This window comes from Euleptes europaea, chromosome 10, assembly GCF_029931775.1.
Source record: "Euleptes europaea isolate rEulEur1 chromosome 10, rEulEur1.hap1, whole genome shotgun sequence".
Taxonomy (NCBI): Eukaryota; Metazoa; Chordata; class Lepidosauria; order Squamata; family Sphaerodactylidae; genus Euleptes; species Euleptes europaea.
In genome coordinates this window covers 78,616,838-78,640,473 of record NC_079321.1, presented here as the reverse complement: position 1 = coordinate 78,640,473, position 23,636 = coordinate 78,616,838, and the positions used below count along the sequence as shown (strand labels likewise).

At 41.9% G+C, this 23,636-nt stretch overlaps 1 protein-coding gene across 1 annotated transcript in view; it reads right to left on the bottom strand.

The window, feature by feature from the left end:
* ENPP1 (ectonucleotide pyrophosphatase/phosphodiesterase 1) overlaps positions 1 to 23,636 on the bottom strand; it is a 66,174-nt gene that overhangs the window by 5,373 nt on the left and 37,165 nt on the right. Inside the window, exons 12-21 of the mRNA XM_056856233.1 lie at positions 19,935 to 20,043; positions 18,452 to 18,583; positions 16,487 to 16,518; positions 15,144 to 15,271; positions 14,384 to 14,453; positions 9,615 to 9,702; positions 8,404 to 8,579; positions 3,549 to 3,594; positions 3,290 to 3,444; positions 1,950 to 2,085 (exon numbers count right to left, since the gene is read on the bottom strand). Of these exons, the coding sequence (XP_056712211.1) occupies positions 1,950 to 2,085; positions 3,290 to 3,444; positions 3,549 to 3,594; positions 8,404 to 8,579; positions 9,615 to 9,702; positions 14,384 to 14,453; positions 15,144 to 15,271; positions 16,487 to 16,518; positions 18,452 to 18,583; positions 19,935 to 20,043 (1,072 nt within the window). The remainder of the gene's footprint in view (positions 1 to 1,949; positions 2,086 to 3,289; positions 3,445 to 3,548; positions 3,595 to 8,403; positions 8,580 to 9,614; positions 9,703 to 14,383; positions 14,454 to 15,143; positions 15,272 to 16,486; positions 16,519 to 18,451; positions 18,584 to 19,934; positions 20,044 to 23,636) is intronic.

Sequence of the window (23,636 nt, the reverse complement as noted above, 5' to 3'; positions counted from 1 at the left end):
GGGGGGAGCAAAAAAATCCCGTCTAAGTGTGGGTGAACTCTTGAGCACATCTAATATAGTTTTTTTGACTCTGGCCACTGGCTATAATCCAAATCAAATTTAAGCACTCTTAAGGCAATAATTTCAATGAGTTTAGTGCACTTAATTCTATTGGGCTGTGGCCTCTTATCCAAAAGAAAGTCTTGCTGACTGCAGCCCATTCCTGAAGGGGGGGGTAGCTCCACGATGGCCGGGAGCAGCGCAGCCACACCACCTCCACAGAGGTATCCTGGCTGCCAAAAAGAAAATCTAACCATTAAAATAAATAAAAAAAAAACAATCAGTTTATGGGTGAATGGGAGGCATGGAGGGCTTACTGTGAGATTGAAACTTATATGGTGAAACTGCAAGGTTATTCTTTGTTCTAATCCACTGATCAATAAGGTATAGGTAAAAAATTGCAATACTCAAACCATATCTTTCTACCGAATAGTTTATTTTAATTTTTTTTATTATTATTACACATAATATTTAAAAACCAAGGTTTGTAAACAATATATTATGTTTTTGTTTTTATTTTCTTTGGTTGAAATGAAGAAATTAGTATGCAATAAGAAAGTTATTGTTTGACATAATATAAAATAACATTAGGATTAGAATTTTAAATGCAAAAGACCAAACAAGCAAATAGAAAGATGGAGGAGGATGAAGGGGAAGTTTTCACTTATTTAATCTTTTAATAATGATGTATTTTCAACAACTATATTTTGATATGAATCTTTATGTAGTTATTTTTGAGTATTTGTTGAAAAGCTTATATATGATTTTATGGAAAATAATAAAAAATCTTTAAAAAATAATAATTAAAAAACAGGAAAATCCCCCGTAGAAAGCAACAGGGCTACGCCACCAAAAAAGGTACAAGAGGGGGCAAAAGGGGTTAAGGCAGCTCTGCCCCCAGGAACGCCCCAGGAACACCCCCCACACACACACACACGCCAGCGTACGCTTTCCCTTCCAAGAATTCCCTGTCGGCATGGCTGTGCTGGTGGTGTGGGCCGGCGCAGCTCTGCTGCTCCCCAATGTCAGCGTGTTTGCCCCTGGGACCTCGTAAGTGCCTGTTATCCCAGGTTAAATTGGCACTCATGCCAGTGTGGGGTCACGCTGACTCCTAAGGAGCTTTGCCCCCACTTTCAGGATTGTAGCCTTACTTTCCAATTTATGGTTCTAAAGAATTAAATTTGACTCCAGTGGGAATTTAAATGTGCTTTACTAGATGTAGTTGGCATCATACTAATCCAATTCTCATGTATGCAAGGGAACTTCAATGTTGAAGACATTTCTGTATATTAGCAACAAGAATGCTTGTGAATGGGGGCCTTTATGTTTATGAAAACTCAGTACAAAAAGTGTCTTGATTTTAAACTTCAAAATACATGCATGGTACCATTTAGTGTGAATGGCATAAGAACATATAAATGACTGGGTTTCCCCATAACAGACACGGAAACATTTCCTGATTGCCCTTATATGTACAGCATTCGTACATGACACCTTGGTTCATGTCTCTTACAATTTAAACTGGAACTGATAGTGATCTCATTATTTTTATCTGCCTTTTATAATTTCGTAATTTATTGTTATATGCTTTTATTGGACAAAGTGATGATAACTCACGAAAGTTTATTCCATGATAAATTTGTTAGTCAATAGAATGCCACAAGACTTTATGTTGCTTTATTTTAAAGGGCTTTTTTTGCTCAGTAATGTCTTTCTAAACATGAACTAGGCATTCCCTAGGCACGTGTATTATCTCCCACATTTAATGATTATGTAAGGCACAAACTTAATTTACGCATTTTGAAAACCTGCACAATCTTCATATGCCAGTACAAACTCTAATGGTTACTCTGTTAGCAATGTCTGCTCATAAATAACTTTGCTTCAAAATGCAAAAGAAACTGAATTACTTGGTGGGAAAAGAAATCCATAGTTTAGCTGTGGATGGCCTTTGTAAAATGAACAACTCTGGCCAAGACTTAAAGGGATACGATTATCAATGTGGAGACAGCTGGAGATGGCTTCTTTAGAGGCATTCTGATTGTCCTAGATAACAAAACAGGTTATCAATAGCTGCACAAGCACAATGTACCCATTATGTAATATGTGTGATACGGATTCACAACAGTCCCCTGTAATTTTATTCTTGTAGAACACTAAAATTGGACTATTATTTTATGAAATTATGAAGTCCAGGAAGTCTACTTGATCTTTAGCATTTTTAACATTGTCAGCCATCTCAAGCATCTTTTATAGAGAGCTAACCAATACATAATTTGATAATTAAATATTTACCCGATGTAAACTACTAATCCTCAGTTCTGGCAGCTGAACAGATGACTTCTGAAAACCTCTTCCATTTTCTAGTTCTCAATATCTACCAACATTTTCCCACAGCAGAGGCACTGTCTAGGGCTAGGTGACTTCTATTTAGTATGCCACAGAACCCCAGAGTTCAGAGCCAGTGAGGACCAGAATCAGTGATGCAGTCCAAACAGGATAGGCAACTGGACAGGCGGGGGGGGGGAGGTCATGTGCTGTTTGGATAATGGAAGATTACTGCAGTCCTTGGGTAATTTCAAGGAACCAGGCCAGATTCCTAGCCTCATTAACTTCTAACCATTCTAAAGATATGAAGTAATTAACTGGAACTATACCTAGTAAAGCCTTCAGATCACTTTTCAACCCTTTCTACATTCAGCATAAATGTTTGTCTTTGCCTTTAATGATTCCTACAGCTCCCCATCTACAACAGTTATCTCCCTCAACTTGTATCATAATATATTCCCACCATTTCCACTTCCATTCAGCCTTCCAACTTTCATCAGCCCAAAATACTCCTTCGATTCTCACATGCTATCCTTATGCTTGGAATTTCAGACCACAATACCAACATGGTACCATGTCCTTCAAATCCAGCTCATAACTCACCAAGACCATGAAATATTTTCTTTGACTCTTAAATCCTCACCCCCAACTGAAATAAAGCTTTGGTAGGGTCCATTCTCCTTCTGTCATCTTCCCCTTTCTTGCCCCATTTACACTGTAGACTCCCCAAAGCAAAGACCTGTCTTTTGCATTTGCTACTTACTAAAATTCTCTATACATAGATACACTGATAGTGTAATACCTGCAGTTTAGAGAGAGACTGCCGTTACAATGACCAGGTTCCATGACAACCACTTTCCCTCAAAATGCTCAAAGGCTTCAAGAGGCTTTCTCTGTTATTCCTTAGTACTAACATACTCACATGCTTGTTAACAGTATATGCACTCCACAAAGGCATCTTGATATCCTTGTTATATCCATTTATGTAGTGATTATTGTGAAGAAGGCAATAGTTTAGATCTTTTTGTAGCACTCTGGGTCTCCCAAAAGGCAAACTGTATTGTTCTACCTTCTTTACTACAGTGGGAAAAAGAAAAAGAATTATACCTCCAATATGCAGTCTATTTTCTGATGATATTTTCTGCTTGTTTTCCTTTTTTCATAGCAGTTAAAATGCTTACCCTGTAAAGTGGTGACACTTATCTGTGGTTGTCTCTGTGGTGAACCCTAGAAGCAAAAGGGGGAAAAAGGTGAGAACAAATCATTTTGTGTAGTGATAGTGGTATGAGGTAATCTGGAGATTTGGCATGAAATGTCAATAATTTGCAGATACTGGATTGTGTTTCTCCTTTACATTTGAATCAGGTAAAGCAGTGGATGTTCCGAACAGGTTCTTGTGAGTTAGTAATGGGCTGGATGAAAACTAGTAAGTTCTTGGTAAGTAGTTGATTAATCAAAGATAGTCTTACTTCTCTAGTTCTACTTGGGACTATATTCCCCCATAAGAATCATGTGTGTAGTTTGAATATATTCACAGAGCTTCCCTTAAGGCTCAAGTAGAACCCATCGCACAGAGTGCTTTTCATAAGGTTAAGCCAGTATGTCAGCTGCTCATAGACAGACATGATCTTATAGTTATTCATAAATATGATTGACTACAGGCTTGACTGCTGTAACATGGAACACACTTTAGAGAACACATTTTCCCAGTTTTGAAAGGACTTCACTGGTTCTGTTTCTAAGCACTATTCAAAGGTCCAGCATTGATTTATCTTTTATTCTAATAGTGAAGTCAGCCTAATCTGAGGATACTTAAATCCAGTGCCTGGAAATGTGAATAGACAAGCTAGATCTTTCTACAAACCTGAAAAACGCCCCAGGTTTTCAGAAAAACCTGAAATGTGATATTATATTATATTATATGTGTGTGTGTTAAGTGCCATCAAGTTGCTTCTGACTCATGGTGACCCTATGAATCAAAGTCCTCCAAAATGTCCTATCTTTGACAGCCTTGCTCAGATCTTGCAAACTGAGGGCTGTGGCTTCCTTTATTGAGTCAATCCATCTCTTGTTGGGTCTTCCCTTTTCTTGCTGCCCTCAACTTTCCCTAGTCACTTTTCCAGTGACTCTTGTCTTCTCATAATGTGACTAAAAAAAAAAATACACACACACACATTGGAGGTTTAACCTTCCAAAAATGATAAGTAGAGCATCTGTAGCTTTCAGCAATGGATTCCCTCAGTGGCTGTTGCTAGGCAACCACAGCATTCCAGTCTTGGTTCTGCTAACAGAAGATGGGGGGTGGGGGTGGCAGAGCCTTTTCCTATTTTAGCATTTTTATTAAATTTATATCCCACCCTCCCCAGGACTTATTGGAACCAGGCCTGGCTAAGGTTGACAGCTCCAGGCTGGGAAATTTGCTTTATGTGGGGAATACTACTCACCCCATAAAATATCATATTGGTGAGCATTGCTCCCATATCCATAATCAAGTTTTAGAAGCTCCTCTTGTGCAACATTTCAAAACTTTCAAACATTCGGACTCTGACATGCAATTTTTTGCATATGAATCGCAAGGAGATTGCCTATTTTGCATTTGTCTCCAGCTTACCCTCTGCAACTAGCTATTGAAAAACTGCCTTCCAACTAGCTGAAGAAAGGTGAGGCAAACAGATCTCCCTGCAGTTTGAACACACTGCAACTTTTAAATCATGAGAAGAGACCACAGGCCAGGCCTAACTCTGGCCTATGCCAACTCCAGGCCACAGCAGGGATTAGAAAGCCAGAAGTCTTCTTCAGAGACCAGTGCCCACTGCCCAGCCCAGCCCACAGAAGTTCAAATCGTAAATTGCCCTTGAGGGCAGCTTTCAAAAAAAGCTCCCCTCCAGGGCAATTTACGATTTTAACTTCTGACCTGGCCAGCAGAAAGAACTTAACTCCCTGGTGTCAAAGAAAGCAGGAAGGCGTGGGGGATTCCCCAGAACTCGCAGAATTTAATCAGCGTTTCCCTGAAGCTGCTTAGTTCGGCTTCGGGAATCTCCAGCGGTTTTTGCCTTTGGTTCATCCCAAACTTGGAAGACACAAATCAAACTGGATTCAGCTGATTTCTAGTTTGGGATCAACCGAATCGATAGGCCTGTTTTGTATATGTAGAATCCTTAAGCCTGTGGATTCTCTTATTTGTTATTATACAGATTTTGGTTGTTTAGAAATTGCTACATAATTGTTATATAAATACAGTTTTGCTTAGAAACGCTATATAATTGGTCTTTGACATAGTTCTTCAAGTGAAACTTTCTAGCCACAGTGCTACAGTTTGTTTGCCAAATTTCTGCTTTAGCAGGAGGTTTTCCTTCTTTTTTTACCACCTAGAGGTTGGCAACTCTACAACTGGGCCACGGTTTTCCTCAGCAGAGGCTACTGAAAGGGGAGGAAATGCTGAGGGACAGATAAATGTAGGTTCCCTGTTGGGTGGGATGGAGAGAAGGAAGCAGGGAAAAGAAAGAGGTTATGGGGGTCTGCAGGAAAGGGAAAGAGGAAATAGTGGGAGAGGAGGAAATGAGATGCCTCCTACAATTTCTTGCAGATTCCTACTTGTACGATTCTAAACATTCAGGATCTGGGGCATTGAAAGCACTACTGCCTCTTATACAAACCTATCAATTAAGATAGTCATTGGGGCTTTTCTCCAGTTGCTTCCACCTTCTAAAGTTAGGTAGATGGCTACTGGAGAGAACTGATCTTTGTCTTTGTGGTAGTGGTCCTACTGTGAAACTCACTCCCTATACACATTTACCTGGTGCCTTTGCTAATGTGTTTGAGATGCCAGGTGTAATTTGCCCTGTTTACTCATGTTTTTATTCATATTTGGAGACTTCTGCTTCCTCAAATATAATGTTTTATGGTTGCATTAGCACAGGGGTGTCAAACATAAGGCCCATGGACTGAATCTGGCCTGAGAGCTCTTATCAGGCCCGCGAACCAGCTGAGGCAGCCACACACCCCGCTCTCAATATGGGCTAGCAAGGCATGGCCCAGCCCAACCAAGTGACATTTATGTTATATCCAGCCCATGTAACAATTGAGTTTAACACCGCTGCATTAGCATTTTGTTTTTCTGTTACATGTTTACATTTGCTATTGGCTTCAATTCTTAGCTACTTTGAGCACTTCTAAATAAATAATTTTGAGCATAAATAAAATAAAAATATGAACATATCAAATCTAATTCAAAAGAAGGCATCTTCCAGATCCGGGGGCGAACGCCGCGGCAGCGCGAGTACCGCACTCTGGGCTTAAAGCGGCTGGGGGGTAGGGAATCCGCCCCCCCAACACCTGACACGCGGCACCCCTTGGAGGAGAAGGGATGCTGATCGGGGCGCCGGCACGTTCCCCGTCCTAGGCACGCTTGTTGCCTCGGAAGCGGCGGCAAGCGCCTGGACGGGCGAACGGAGGAGCCGGCACCATTAAAATTGCAGGAGCCGGGGAAGGCGGTGCAGAGACTCGGATCGCTATAACAAAATAAGGTTTTTTTCTACGTTTTATGGATATTAAAAACACGAAGGTGTCTGACAGTAATTGTGAAGTAGTGAAAAGCACCCTGGATTTTGTCTTACACTCGCTAACAATACCAAAGCGAAACTTGGCATTTTGCCAGCTGTTGCACACTTGGAATTCAGTCTGCCAGCTAAGCTAACTCTGAAATAAATCTAAGTAGAAACCTGAAAGTGTTTAAAAGCTGGCAAAGGAAAACTGATTGAAGATACAGCTGTGCTAATGTGTTCCTCCAGGTCTGACTTTTGAAGCAATTTAAAGTTCCAGTGGCAAATGACTTTTGAACTGATGATTTAAACAATAAGTTTCACCTCCCTCCTTTTCTTTTTACTGGATTATAAAGAGCAGCCACTTCAAGTTTTTTGATGGGAGATAAAGAAGAGAAAGAAAAGAAAGACATAGAAAAACATCCCAAAGGTTTCATTAAAGATCCTAAACATCTTCAGATTCAGCAACCTTTACCACCCCTGCAGAAGAGCTTCTGTTACCAGCCCAGCTGCTTCACCAGCCACCTCACCAGTAACAGCGACAACTGTAGCTACAAAGATGGCTAAAAAACCAGATGCTACCCTGAACTCTCTACAAGAACTCTTGACTAAAACACTTCAGGAGGTGACAACAATGAAACAAGAGGTGACATCAATGAAGCAAGAGGTGGAAGCAGTTAAACAAGGTTTGAACCAAAACACAGCAGTTGTAGGTCAAAATACAGCTGCCATTTCTGCATTACAAGACTCTATTTCATCTTTGACAGTAAGACAGGACAAGTTAGAGGCAAAACTTCAGAAACATTCAAAGGACAGCAAAGAAACCAGAAAACGAGTTGATGTCTTAGAATTGTCAATGGAGCAAGTCAAGAGAGAGAAGAAAGACATGATGACCATACAGCAATGCTTGAACTAAAAATAAAGGAGAGCTGGATCCGCATACACGGTCTCAAAGAAAAACTTGAGGGAAAAGACTTAAAAAATTATCTGAAAATGCTGTTGGCTGATTTTCTTCGGGAAGAGGAAACAATTGTGGAAGGCATGATTGTAACAGCTTATAGAGTCAACTCTGCTTTTGCAACAAAAAATAAAGTTCCAAGGGATTGCCTGGTTCAACTTTTCTCCAGAAGTCATCGGGACCTGATTCTGAACAAACATTTTACCAACCCATTCACAATGAAGGCGCGCGGGGGAGGGGCGAATCCGAAGCGGGGGAGTTCAGACTTCAGCACGTCCCGAATTAAAAAGGGCCGAATTTTGCCGAAGCCGAACTTCACCGAATTTTTTTTCAACAACCCTTGGTGGGGGCACAACCCTAGATGGGACTGTTTTGAAGGTATGACCTTATTCTTATTCCAGGCCAATGGGAACTTCTCATTGACATTAACTGAATCTGAAGTAATGTTGGCAATGATCTCACAGTTTGAAAGGGTATATCATTTCAGTCTGGAGTACAAGCAAACAGCTAAACATTTCTATTAGTGTATGTACATACCAACAAATCACATGAGCAGCCAAGATCACCTGTAGAAGTTCTCCGCCTTGTGAAAGGGCATGAAGAAGGATAACTTGCTTCCTCTGGAAACTTTGGGATATAAGTGGGTTTCTTTAAAAGATGATTGAGGCTTCCATGAGTACCATTGTTAGGGGCTGGTGTCAAGTCAAGTAGATCTGTAACAATTGACACATAATTAATGGCTTGGATCCTGAAAAACCACCAGTGATCTGGGATCTTTCCTGCCTTCCCCTAGAGCCATTTCTGAACCTGGGAAAGTTTATTCCAGGGCTGAGGGACTTCTATGTACTAATAGCTGCACAAGAAAAGGCAAAAAAGTGGTTGGCGCAGTGTGAAAAAAATATTTTACTTGACTCAGAAGCTTAGTAGCTGTTGGAACTTTCTGGCAATGGTATACATAGATCCCCTTGATGACGCATGGGGAAATGCGGAGGGGTCATTGAGTCAAATAAAATATCTTTTCCCACTACACCAATTGCTTTTCTTTCTTGTTCTGCTTACTAGTGAGGCCCTCTCTTCTAAATATTAACAGCTGCACCAGTTGGGTGGCTGTAGTAGGGAGGGGGAGGGGAATGAGATTAATCTTTTTTGCTTCTTGTATAAGAAGAGCTCTCTTCACAAAGCAGAAAGGAGCGATTTCACTCCCTTCCCTCTCCCCACTGCAGCCACCCAATCAGTACATGCAAATCCCTTGATACTGGGAACAAACTTTGCCAGGATCAGAAATGGCTCCAGGAGGATCCAACCCGTTAAGATATTCTAAAATGCACTTCTGCACTGCAGTTTTCGTGTATGAACATGAATATGCCATTTAGGCATGCTGGGATCTTCTAAGGATTGCACACCCACACTGGCCTGCCTCCACCCCTTGCTCATCCTGAAGGAGGAACCTACCATAACCTCGCACTCATTTAATTTATATTAAATGTCAGATTCTGTTCCTCAGCATTCTTCCAAGGGAAAGGAAACAGTAAATGCATGAGGGGAGATGGCATAAAAATTAAGGTGGATATCACAGTCCAACACTGACTGGATTGGAAATTATATTAGCAGAAACACAAACATACAAGGGGCATACTACAGCATTCCAATGCAAGAAATAACGACCAGTGAAATTGTAGTTTGATGAACTATTTGTTTCCAATAAGGATTAATTCCCAAATGGAATAAAAATGGCTGCTTCATCATACCACACATTATATTGTAGATTTCAATATTTTCAAAGGGTTCGACTTTGGTTTGAAACTTGAATCCAGGTCCAAAGCCAATGAACAGAGCCTAGAAAAAAGGAGAGTCCTCATATGTTACAAAGTATATACATGAGGGGAAAGATGCACACATATTTACAACATGCATTTACAACAATTTAATGATAATAACTGATGGTACACATGTTGCCTAAACAAACCTAAAATGATCTGTTCTTTTGAGGGGGGGGGGGGGAAAGGAAGATATTTCTGGCATACATTAGAGAGCTCAGATAGTTTGTAGAATGTTCAGATAGTTTATAGAATGCTAGCAATAGAAATGGGCTTTTAGTTCACATCTGCATTTCAAAGGTTTTCTCTAACTCAATCTATGGTGCTGCCTGTGGCCACACAGCCCTTGAAGAGGTTTATCTCCAGTCCCACCCGTTTACCTTCACCAAATGGCACACAGATTCCTGCAAAAAAGCAAGATTTGATCTAACCTGGCTGGCGTGGTGGGGGTGGGGGGTGCAAAGTGTCATCAAGTCACAGCTGACTTACAGCGAACCCTGTAGGGTTTTCAATACAAGAGATGTTGGGAGGTAGTTTGCCATTGCCTGCTTCCATGTGGGTTGAGAGAGTTCTGAGAGAACTGTGACTGGCCCAAGGTCACCCACTGGGGAATCAAATCCAGTTCTCCAGATTAGAGGCCACCTCTCTTAACCACTACGCCATGTTGGCTCTCAGCCATGAGACACTGTTAAATCTTCAATTTAAAGTGCTTTTCCTTTTCTTGTTAGAACAAACAACAAATTATACATGTTTTAGTAGGAATGGCATTACAATTGTGGTTTAAATCTTAGTCTCCTCTTATTTCTTTTCAGACATTCAGACACAGCTGCATCAAGACAAACAACAACAAATACAAGATCGCTGCACTCCAAGAAAACGGTTTCGTTTTCTTCTCTTGTAAATGTTGTTCATCTTTTAAAAAAAAAAGAATTGTCATTTTGCAGCAATAACTAACTTTCCACTATAAACAACATTTGTATGTAGAGCTTCTCATTAACAGCACAAATATAAAGGACACATTTTCTTCAAGAAAGATATTTAACCACTTATTTTACCCTGCCCATTATTTGCAGTCGACAAGTGCTTGACCCCATTTGGTCAAGCGACGTATGAATGCAATTCATACCTGCGACATATGAATGCAAACGTGACTTAGTGCATATCAGTGATAGTACATGGATTTTTATTTTTATTCTTTTGCTGTTGTCAGAGGTGGTTTGCCATTGCCTGCCTTCGTGTCAGACCCCTGGTATTCCTTGGAGGTCTCCTATCCAAATACTCGCCAGGGTGGAGGATAAGAATAACTTAATGGCCCAAGGTCACCCAGCCAACTCTCCATGGCAGAGTGGGGATTCAAACCTGGGTTTCCCAGCTCTTAGTTCAACACCTTAACCACTACAGTCCATCCTGGCTCTCAGCCTTCTTATAGTATCTAAAATATTTTACATGACTTTTTATTGTAAAGCAATACATGCAAGCAGAATTTGAACATTTCTTAGGCTAATATAGAAGTCCAAATCAAATTTTATACTAATATTACATTTTTCAAACATTATTTTAGCCTACCTTTTTCACTGATAGTCAAGGCAAATTACAGAATAAAAACAATGCAATCATACAGTATAAGACATCCAATGAACAGTGCAATTGGACTAGCATTATGAAATTAGTAAACAATGCAAACCACAACTGCCTGCAACAGTGGGAGAACATTTTAATCTTCCACACATTCCATTGCTCACCTAAGAATGGCAGTACCCAAACAGAGAAGCTTCAGGGGGAGATTACAATGTGAGATTGTTGAACTTGAGTTCATTCAGAACAATTGCCTCCCATGGCTGAATACAGACATAGGATTCTTATCTCACCCCAGATGCTAATTTTCTGCCCCTATGCATTTCTCCCCTGCTTTAAGCTAATTACATTTCACATTGAACCACTGCCTCTTGACTCCTTTCTTTGTAACATCCCTCCCACCTTCAGATTGTGATATAAGGACTCATGGATATCCATTCCTACTTGTATTTGACAAAGGGAGCTTTTACTCTTGAAAGCTCATGCCCCCCAAAATCTTGGTGGCTTCTAAGGTGTTACTGGACTAAATCTAGCTGTTCTAATGCAAACTAACACACTCACCCTTTGAAACACAACTTCCAAGGCAAGGTTTAGTGGCATTATACAGATAGGAGACAATGCTGTAAAAGCAAGATGATACCTAAAATAATCAGTGTAGTAGACTGAAATCCTGTCCCGTTATAAAGGCACCCTCATGGACTGTTCCATTCTACTACAGTTCTATAAAAATGCTCCCCGGAGCAGTTCTGTTTTACACATTCTGCAGAATGATAGAAGTATAAGAGCCTTCATGAACTCCATGAGCCACCGCAAGGAATGCACATGAAAAGGCAGTTGCTGATCTTATCCATTGGTAAATTGGCATTTTCAGAAGGCTTTGCTCAGATGAGGGAAGCTGTTATGACAGCCATAGCATGGCATGTCATTACAAGAAAGGTGGTCCTGCAGGTATGTGGGTCTGGCAATTAAGACCTTTATAGGTGATAACCAATATGTTGAATTAGACCTAGTAACTGATTGGTAACCAATGGAATGACTGAAGAATGAGTGTGACATGCATGCTCTGCCTAGCACCTGATATTAACTGGGTTGCAGTGCTCTGTACCAACTTGAGTTTCCAAGTGACTTTGGCCCATATAGAGTGCATTTCAATAGTCTAGCCTCAAGGTAACCATAAAATGAACCTACATGGCCCAATCAGCCAAGGGTACTGTCTTCCAAGCTAAATCAAGATGGAAAAATGCATTTTTTGCAGCTGCATTAACTTGCTTCTCCAATAATAATGCTAGGTCCAATATAATCCCTAGGCCCTTAACAAAGTCAGCGAGTTTCAGCTGGACATCCACCAAAATGGAACATACAGAGTCCTTCAGGACTTCAACCTTTTCAACTAACATCATCTCCATACTGTGAGGATTCAGTTTCAACTTGTTCACTCTTAGCCATTTAGCCACAGAAGTAAGGCACTGGTTCAGGAACCCTACTGCATCACCAGACCATTTTGGATAAAGAAATGGGTCAAAAAAGAGTGCTTTAAGAATCCATCTAGCCTCGTCTTTAAAAAACAACAACAATGTAGGGCCAAAACAGACAATATTTTGGCCCTGTTTGTGGTGGAACGAGGGAGAGCATGCCTTACTATCCAGCTCACCCAGTGCCTTGGTCCCACCTCTGACACCAGCAGGGGTCTATGTGTTGCCATAATATCCATGTAGGCTTTGTACACATTGTCAAAACATTTAAATTAAATGTCAGATTCTATTTCTACAAAAGAAGCTTTTGCACTCAATATAGCCTAGCCTGGCATCTGCCTTGCTAGTTTTTATATGCCGAACATTTTAACCTAGGATAAACAGTCAGCCATGCATCTCCTCACCAGAAGTCTGTAGTGGTATAGTTTTGAGAGAGAGGGAGATTGTCTCTCTCTCTCTCTTAATTTGTAGGAAAACTTTCTGCTGGATGCCAACAACTACACAATAAACAGAAAAATCTTGATGATAGTTTTTTGGAAGAAAGCTCCCAAAGGAATTGCAAGGAGCTATGAAACACTTTCCAGTTTTTCTCCCAGGTGTCCTGCCCCATAACAAACATGAGTGAAATGAGCAAAAATGTGGAAACAGGATGGACACAAGTCCAACAAATAAACCGAAGCCTCGCGTGTCAGTAGCCAAGGCTGACCTGATCTGAGTGAGAAACATCAGTGAAATCTCAGTGCCCAGCATCTTTCTTCAAGTATTTAATGCTTGTTCAGGTTCCTGACAGCGCATTCCTGAGATTTGACGTGGGGGAACGGCGGGGAGAAGGCGCAGCCGCGCCACCTCCTAAAGCCATTCCCCACACGCAGAAAAAAAAAAAGCCTTTTAGCGGCTTTTTTTTGTAAAACAAGGCCTTTTCACCCCATAGAGAAAAGCGAGGCTACACCTGCTAAAAAGCAGGAGCAGCTTTGCTCTTCTCTGTGCCGGTGTTCACTGGGTGAAAGTGGACAGGAAGCTGCCTAACGGCAGCTCCTCCACCCATCCTGCCCCGGGACACTGGAATGCCTCCTGGAATGCTGCCATGGGTTTTTACGCCAGTAGGACACTGGCAGAAGGCCCCGTCGGCATCCAGGGGTGGCACTCCTATGGCAGTGACCGACGACAGGGCCTTCACACTGGCGTTTGGGACACTAAAGCCGGCATAAGTAGCCCAGATGCCGGCGGGGGCCCCCGAATGCCGGCGCAGCACCTTCCTGACCATCTAAGGGCTTTCACCCTGGAGGCTCAGGAATGCGCTGTTAGAGGGCTTTCAGGTAGCACAAAAGAGATGGCCTATATTTTCTAGGAAGTATAATGTTTTTCTATGGAACTGGTGCACTCTGAACCCTGAATATGGGGAAAGGTTTGCAGACTCCAAAAGGCACAGTGCAGACTGAAGGTACACCAATACTTTTCCTCCTCCCCCTATTACCCCAGACTCTGCCAAGAAAACCAGCCTCTACAACATTCTGCTGACTTTAATTTGTTCAGTCCCAGTTACTATCATTTAAGTCTGAAGTTGGTAATTATGTTTCTTTTCTCTTGAATTGTTCACTGGAAGCCAAGAACTGGTCCAGTTAAAAATAAGAATGAGTATGTTCTGAAACTTACCTGCATATTTGCAAATGTATTGTCTGACCCATGGAATCCACCTTTGCAATACTTGAGCTCAGATGGCATTCTGCAAAATATAGCCATGAACACATAACTGACAATACCTGCTTTGATGTATTATAGAAAAACTGTGAGTATTGCAACCCTGTTTTCTCTGAACTTCAGCCCTTTCCCCCTCTGCCTAAAATTCCACTGCTGGAATAATAAACCTGTCTGTTCAGGCAGTGTGACATGCCTTTTCAGACCTCTTCATTGGCCTCCTATCCCGTTCCAAATCCAAAACAACCTTATTGCCCTTAGTGTTAAATCTCTTTAACATTTTTTGCTTCATTTCCTTTAATATTCCTTGCAAAAGCATAGCCATGTTAGTCTGTCATAACAAAACATTTTTTTAAAGTCTGTGGTGTTTTTAAGACTAACAACACTCATTTTAATATGAGCTTTTGTGAATCACAGGTGGCCCACTTTGGCAGATACATATCTGTTGAATGAGCAGTTAGGCACCAGCCAGTAAAAATCAGTCTCAGCGCTCTGGAAGGCAGGCAGGCAGGCAGGCAGGCAGGCAGGCAGGCAAGAAGAATTTGAAGTTACTATAGAAGAGAATCTGACCACGTCTCTTATCCCTACCTAAAGAATTAAATGGGACCATACCTTTTATGGTCCAGCAAGGAAGCCCTGCGTCCATGAATTGGTACATTGTAATGGGTCCACAAAAAACTAAACTTGTACAGCTACTTAAGAAAAACTAGTAACTTACCGAGCAAATTGCCACTGCTCGTCCATATAAAAATGAACTGGTTCAATCCGGTCACTGTTGGCATAGTGAAATCGCTTGGGGAGTAGGTTTTTCATGTATGCTTTGAAATGCTGATCTGGGACTAAGCACTGAAATGTTGACATTAATATTTATATTATTTCTAATATTACAGTTATACATCATAAGTGTTCCCATCTATAAATTCTCAAGCACATCACACAGCAAGCCAGTTCAATAATGTCTATGGAAAACTTTATTTATTACTGTACTTCACTTATGCCCTGTCTTTCTCAATGGAGACCCAAAGCTGCTTACATCATTCTCCTCTCCTCCATTTTATTTTTGCAACAACTCTCTGAAGTAGGTTAGGATGAAAGTGTGTGACTGGTCTAAGATCACCCAACAAGCTCCCCTGGTAGAGTGGAGATTTGAACCTTCCAGCTCCTAGCCTGACACTCTAAACCAGGGGTATCAAACATGTGGCCCATCTCCCCTGTCCTTTCCAGGTGCAGCGAGGCCTCTTGGGCCTCGCACACCTTCACTGCCACCACCCCCCCGCCACTTCCCAGGCGCAGCCAGACCCCCGCGGACCAGGCGTGCCCTCCCTGCCACCCCCCTGCAGCTTTCTGGGTGCAGCCAGGCCCCCGCGGGCCAGGCGCGCCCTCCCTGCCTTCTCCCTCATCCGGAGTCCCCACCGGGAGGCCAGGTCTAGAAAGCCAACGGGTAGACCTGGCTTCTGTGGGGGGGGGGGGAGATGGCTGGGCAAGTGAGGCCAGGTTTCCAGCTGCAGCCCGACAGAGAACCGGAGGCCAGGTCTACCTCACCTCCTGTCTCTCTCTCTCTCTTTCTCCTTGCCTTTGTGGACACCACCACCTCATCCAGATCTGGGCTGGCTCACCCCACCTGAAACTTTTTGGCATAAGCTGCTCACTCTCAACTCATCATGTACATGGTTGCACATATATACAAACAGCACCAAGAGAGCATCCCCCCCCCCCATGATGCAGAATCATGGCTCCAGGAAATGAGTGTGAACATAAGTCACATGGGTAGGCAGAATAGCATCAAGATTTCTCAACTAATCACCATAACTCATTTTTATTCTCTTGACCAATGGCAACACATTATGGGGGGGAAAATGTAACCAGGACTGTTAAAAAGAAGTTAGTTAATTAGATGATGCTTTCATTGATCAAATCTGCATATCTTTGCATATGCAAACAGCTCCATAGAAAAAGGCATTCATTCCTTTTTTGGAATAGGAGATGATGCACACATGTGAAAAAACAAGCTACAAACTCAAAACAAGCTACAAACTCAAAACAAGCTACAAACTTACTTACTGTAAGGGTTCTCACAGTGCCTTCATAATCAACTGGAAGAGTTAGATGGAATAATTAATTGCCTAAAGGTTAAGATAAAATGAAAATAAAAGACTTCCTCATGAGGCATGATGATTTATTGATAAAGGAAAGGAATAATACTTAATCTTTCTTATCAAATTAACACCATTTTCACCACCCCACATCAACATCAGAAGTAACTATCACATAATACTTGTCTCTTTTAAAATCTTTTGTATTGCTCTTGTCCACAACATGTGGATTCAACATAGCATAATATAGCATGGAGATACCTCAGGGGGGAGTGGACAACGCTACAGACTGACACAAAGTTGGCTTGGCTGAAAAATTCTCTCAGCCTTCTTTTTGAACCGCAAGCAACCTCTAAGTGGTACATTATTTATTTTATTTTATTTATACCCTGCTCTCAACTCCCAGCCAAGACTGGGCTCAGGGTGGCTAACATATAAAACCATACAAATTCATTTAAATAAATGCAAGTTTTTAGATCAATGTAAACAACATGCAGCAACTGTCTTTGGCCAATGAAATAATCATGAAAGGATCAGAAGCAATTGAACTATTGAAACTCTCATGGACACTGAGTTATTTGAAAGTCCAGGGCATTGTTCACATATTTACACAGTATAATTATTAAAAACTTGCACCTGCTCTGTATTTTTGGATAGAAATTAACAGCAGCCATTTACCTGTGTGGACTGCAATACCATTGACAGTATTCCTGCCACTCCTGCCCAGGTAAGGATTGTTGTTATCCCATCCCACAGCCTAATCCCCCCTGCCAGTTCATTTGCTTCACTTTCTCTAACAGAATTGAACCATTTTCTAATATATTCAGTGTAAGAACACATTGTTTCAGAATGAAAGTAGTATTACCTATTTAAACTACATGCCAACAAATTCATGATTTACACAAATCAGGCAACTCCTTCCTAAGCAATCCTATACCAAATTGCTCAGAAACCATAATCATTCTTATGCTTCAGTTTCCAGATCCATTTGAGCTTTCCTCTGGGCAGGGTTGCCAGCCACTCCTGTTGCCTGCCACCACTGGTCTGAGTGGTAGTGATTTAAAAAAGTGGTGTCAACTGTGGTGTCACATAACTTCCAGTTTAAAAAAAAAAGTGGGAAAGGGTAGCTCTAGGAATTGTTGTAAACAATATGATTTTACCATAGAGTTTCTGGCAATTTCTAGAGCTGCTTATGTCACTTCTTTTACCAGAAGTGATGTGATGGCACACCCAGCATTGTGGCTCTCAATATCCCCACCCACTGCCCTCCCATCAGTTGCCAGGCAGTGCCTGGCAACCCTACTTTTGGGCTATTAGACACAATGACAACTATTCAAATCTACTAAAATTATTAGAAGAATCTAAACCCTGTGTGATCATTAGCAAAGCATCAATATCTACAGTTCATCTTAGCCAAAATCCTCAGAAGTATAAATAACATCTTAATTTTTACCTTTAGATATCATGTCTCAGAGCATACTTTGTGAGATGTTTCATATAACTAAATTTTAAATCAATTTTAAATCATTCTGGATGCAGATGATGAAAGCCATAATTTATTTAAGCGTTCAGTTCTCTTTCAATCCTATTTTCCCCTCCAATAATAATAATGACAACAAAGAAGATGAAGAGTTGTTTTTTATATGCCAACTTTCTCCACCAATTAAGGAAGAATCAAACCAGCTTACAATCACCTTCCCTTCCCCTCCCAAAAAACAGACGCCCTGTGAGGTAGGTGGGGCTGAGAGAGCTCTAAAAGCTGTGACTAGTCCAAAGGTAAGCCGTTCCCAGGATGAAAGGGCAGGAGAAGCTCAACACTGATATTTTACTATTGACCTTGGCTTTAATTCTATTACTGCTGTATCATTTGATGCACTTTTAAAGCACAAAAGAATACATTGAACTTGAGCATATTAGACTAGCAATTACATACAAGAGAAATACTCATCTGGAACATTGTTTGGCCTTAAACGAGCTGCAGGGCCAGATACTACAGCCACATTTCTAACATCATCCAAGTATGTATCCAGGTATGCTGTTTTACTACAGCTAGCTGCCTCCATCCCTTTAAAGAAAAAGCAATCTTTATTTTAAAGAATCAGCTGGTTAATGGGTAGCTGCCTATCATACAATGAGAAAATGTAGCTAACCATATCTAATTAGCAGTAAAAAAACAAACATAGAAGGATGTGAATGGACATTTGAACAAATATGGTCAACTGATTTTAAAGGTGTTTTTTTCCCTTTCCACTCTGCTTCTGAATTCTTTTACATGGAAGTAAGTCACAATTATTTTAGCAGGAATCATGACCTGGTAGGGGCCTAACTAGACATGACTTTGGGAGTACCATGTTAGCATTTTACTCTGGGAATAAAAGTTACACAGGGGATCAGTGCTGTGGTGTGGGGAGAGGGCCCTGTGAAACGACAGTTTGCCTCAGTGGGGTAAACATACAAGTAATTTGCATGTTGCCTGTATGTTCTCTCCAGTTGGGCAAATCACAGGTCCACAGGGCTATTTCAGGTCAGAAAAAAAAGGATATGGGCTCACCATCTGAACTAAGAACCTGTACAGCTTAGTTATAAGATAAACATGTTTAGGAGTTCTAAACACAGCTCCTAGTGCCACATCTTGTTCGCTTCTCAGCGATTAACTGATTCACACATGCAATCTTAAACACTTACCCCTTTCTAAGCCTATTGACTTCAGTAGGTTTAGAAGGATGTAACTCCGCTTAGGATCATACTGCAAGCTCATCACACATGTAACTAAATGGGACGCCTGCCCCTTGCATCATCACTGACCAAAATATATTAAAAGTTTCCAGAGAATTAGCACCTAAGATTTGGCACCAGCCCTGCCTACTTTCTATTTCTGAATGGCTAAGTCTTGGAGTATGGCTAAACTAACTGAATTGGTACAGCTGAGAGACAATATGAGCTATGTAAAGATAGGTATAGTATTATTTTATTGACTTTATGAATGTGCATTATGATACAAATATTTATTTGACATTATTCTGTTTTGTGTTATATTTACTTATAATAATAAAAGTTAATAAAGGTTAACCGCCGCCCGCGGGTGGGGGGGGAGAAACCGCCGCGGCCACTGCGCAGAAGGTACGATCGGGTGTGTGGGAGGAGAGAAGGCAGGACAGCCTGCCTATCAGCTGGCAGGAGGGAGCGCGCTGGGAGAGGGCCCGGCAGGCGAATTACCATATTGACCCGAGTTTAAGCCAAGGTGAGTTTTTTAAGCCAAAAATCATGGCTAAAAAACTAGGCTTATACTCGAGTATATACGGTAATAAACTTTTAAAAGTTTTTTTCATATTGCTAGAAAATATTCTTATTATAAAAATAAAATGACCCCAAATTTTTAGTCTAACCTGAATGCTATACACCTTTAATAAACTTACCGTGATCAGAGAGAAGAATAATGTTAATGCAATTGTGCAGGTTCATTTGTTTAAGACCATCCATCAACATCCCAACCACTTTATCCACTCTCTGTAATGCAAGAATTATCTACAGACAAAAATAAAGAGAGGTAAAACAGACATTAATTTAGCATGCAAAAGCCAATTTTAAAATCTATGGTTCTGAAGGTTTTCAAGAGTAGCAAGCTATTCATAGGAAATATCCTGAACTCTTGGTCTATGAGAAAACAATGTTGCACTTACCTGTAACTGCTGTTCATTCAGGACTTCTGCGCAGACACATATGAGAACTGCGCTTTTGCACAGGCCTGCCTCCGGATTGATTTATCTTCAAGGGTTTAATAATAATAACCTGGGGTACTCTTTCCCTTGTCTGCCCAGCGACAGCTTCCCGCCCGAACCGTCACGTGACTAGAGAAGAGCGACCCCCTCTCCCTCAGTTCCTGTATGCCACCGTGAGTCCCCCCAGGTCCAGCAGAAGACCCAGTAAGAGAGCTCACAGCAGGGCAGGAGGGAGGGATGTGTGTCTGCACAGAACACCTCAATGAACAGCAGTTACAGGCAAGTGAAACTCTGTTTTCATCTTCGGTCTTCTTGTGCAGCCCCACATGGAGATTTTAGCAAGCTTACCAACAAAGGAGGAGGTCAGGCCTCTTACTGGAACAATGTGTGCAAAATGGCCTTTCCAACTTCCGCATCTCTCCTTGCTTGCAAATCCAAGGCACAGTGTTTAACAAAGTTTTCCTCTGTGGACCAGGCAGCTGATCTGCATATTTCCTTCAGAAGGACCATGCGATGGAACGTGGATGAAGCACCCACCATCCTTGCAGAATGGCCCCCTCACTCCTAGAGGATAATAAGCCCCTCCAGCGGACCTACAGGCTTCCAGAATAGTGGAGACCACCCAATGTGCAATCGTCTGTGCAGCGGCCTTTCCCTTCGTAGGGCCCCAGAAACAAACAAAGACTTTTCTAACCTAAAACTTTTAGTCCTAACTGTATAATAAAGAATAGCTCTTTTTACATCTGAAGTGTATAGTGATTTCTCTGCCCGGGAAGAAGGATTTGGAAAGAAAACTGGAAGGGAAACCTCCTGGGACCAAATGGAACTTGGAAACCACCTTGGACAAAAATTCCAAACTAGGGTCAAGTGTAATCTTATTGTTGAATTCCTTTAAGAATGGCTGATCAATTCTTAAAGCAGCCAATCCACCCACCCTTCTCGTAGATGTTACAGCCACCAGGAAGGCTACCTCACAGAAAGCTGGCTTAATGAGCAAGAAGCCAATGGCTCAAAGGGAGGGGCAAGCAACTTTGCCAAAACCAAAGATAAAGACCGTTGAGGTACCAATTTAGGGTTGGGTGGGAAAATATTCCCTTAAGAAACCTTCTAGTCAGGGCATGGCTGAATAAAGATTTACCCTCTACTTCATCATGGAAAGTGGCAATAGCAGCCTGATAGATGAAACAGAGAGGCCTCTCTGAGCCAAAAAAAGCAAATATTCCCACACCTTACCCAATGAGCAAGTAAATGGGCAACAGCCCTGGGCACATGCCCATTCATCAAACAAATCCCACTTTCTAGAATAAGACCTCCTTGTAGAGGATTTCTGGGATTGCAAAAGAACGTCCTGCACTTGCTGAGATAAGGACCGAGATTTAAGAACCAAGTGGTCAGTCTCAGTTTGGCTACCATGTGAAGCCCTAATCCCTCCCCTTCCAAAAGGTCCCAAACTATTGGTAAGTGAATACGATTGGGGCCTGCCAGTTTGGCAAGAAGGGGAAACCAAATTTGTCTCGGCCAGCAGGGAGCAATTAAGATGCAGATTGTGTGGTCCAACATTGTCTTGCCTAAGACCCTTGAAAGCAGGGAAGTTGGAGGAAATGCGTAGAACAGACTTTCCACATATCGGAATTGAAAAGCACCCCTAGAGATAGGGGGTCGTGACCTGCCAGTGAACAAAACTGCTCTGCTTTTTTGTTGACTCTGTTGGAAAATAAATCCACCCCGGGGAACCCCAATGGGAAAACACTGGAGTGAGATCCTCGGTCTTGATAGTCAATTTGTGATTTGTTCAGAATGACCATGAGTTTAGAACACCGGCTATATGTATCGCCCTGAGCTGCATTTTGTGTAGAGATATAAATTGCCATGTCCTTTGAGCCTCTCTGCAAAAGGGGCAGGGAGCCCGTTCCCCCGTTTGTTGATATAATACATCACTGACATGTTGTCAGTCTGAACCAACATCTTGGCTCCCAGTAATATATCTGTAAAAGAGATATATTAGGGCATATCTAACTGCACGAAGCTCAAGCACATTAATATGCAAACCCACGGACTGATAATCCCACAAGGCTTGAAACAAATGATGGCCCACATGTGCTCCCCAACCTATGAGGGAAGAGTCTGTGGTAATAACACTGTCAGGGGACCAGGAACCGAAGGGAACTCCCATTTCCAAGCTGTCCTTTTTAAGCCACCAATCCAGTGATCTAATCACTGATCTTTGAAATAGATTAGAGATGGTAGTGAGGCGTCAAATTCGGATTGTGTCGCCTAAGGAACCAGTTCTGGAAGTCCCTCATGTGCAATCTGGCCAGTTCCACCACTGCTGTAGTGGAAGCTATAAGGCCCAAGAGTCGCTGAATCACCTTTGCAGACTGCCTCCTTTTCCTCTTTAAGGACCTAACTGTGCTCCTGAGTGCCAATGCTCTATCCAAAGGGAGAAAGGCCCTTTCCAAGTCAGCATCTAAAACTACTCCTACAAATTGGACCCATCTGGAAGGGGTAAATTTAGATTTCTCCTTGTTGACAATTAAGCCCAGATCCAGACAGGTATTGGTAAATCTAACCTCCGAAACGGAATCTGAGGAAACGGCGGTGATCGGGATGGACACTTATATGGCTGCCTAAGGTAGGCCACCACTACAGCCATACATTTAGTGAAATCCCTCGGAGCTGTAGCTAATCCAAAAGGTATTGGTAAACTGAATCCACGAAACAGAATCTGAGAAAACGGCGGTGATTGGGATAGGAGTGTTGACCCTGCCTCTGCTTAGGCTGCATCTCGGAGGCCACAATAGAAGATGGTGGCGGATGCATGGAAAGAAACTCAGATGTGTTGGGCTTTATTCTGTAAGGATTCTCCAGCCTCTTGGTTGAGGGTGGAGCTGAAGCAGGTTTCTTCCAGATAGTGTCCTTGAGATCATCTAAACCCTCTAACAAAGGGAAGGCCACAACAGATGGACTGTCAGGATGGAGTCTGCTCAGGATCTTATCCTTGGGCTTCTCTTGTGTCATGTACACATCAATTTCTAAAGCTTCTGTGATCCTGAGAATTTGATTGATGTGAAGCTTGGCATCCTCAGTAGGAGACATGGGGGTTGGGTCCTCAACCCTCTCATCCAGAGATGTGCCAGAGTGGCTCTCAGAGTCCACCAAAGAGGGGTCTGGATCCATATCCATCAAATCCATCTCTGACGGTTCATAATCGGAATGGTGGTTGAACTGATGTTTCTTGGATCCCAGGGGCAGAGGGAGCTCGTGAAGATTATCTCTCCATTTGATGGAATTGGCAAAATTCAAGCCAGTCCTGCACCATCATAGGATTGTAAATCCATTCCATAGATGGAACCTGTACCGTTCCAGTGCTAGGTTCCACAAAGTCCTGCACAGACTGAA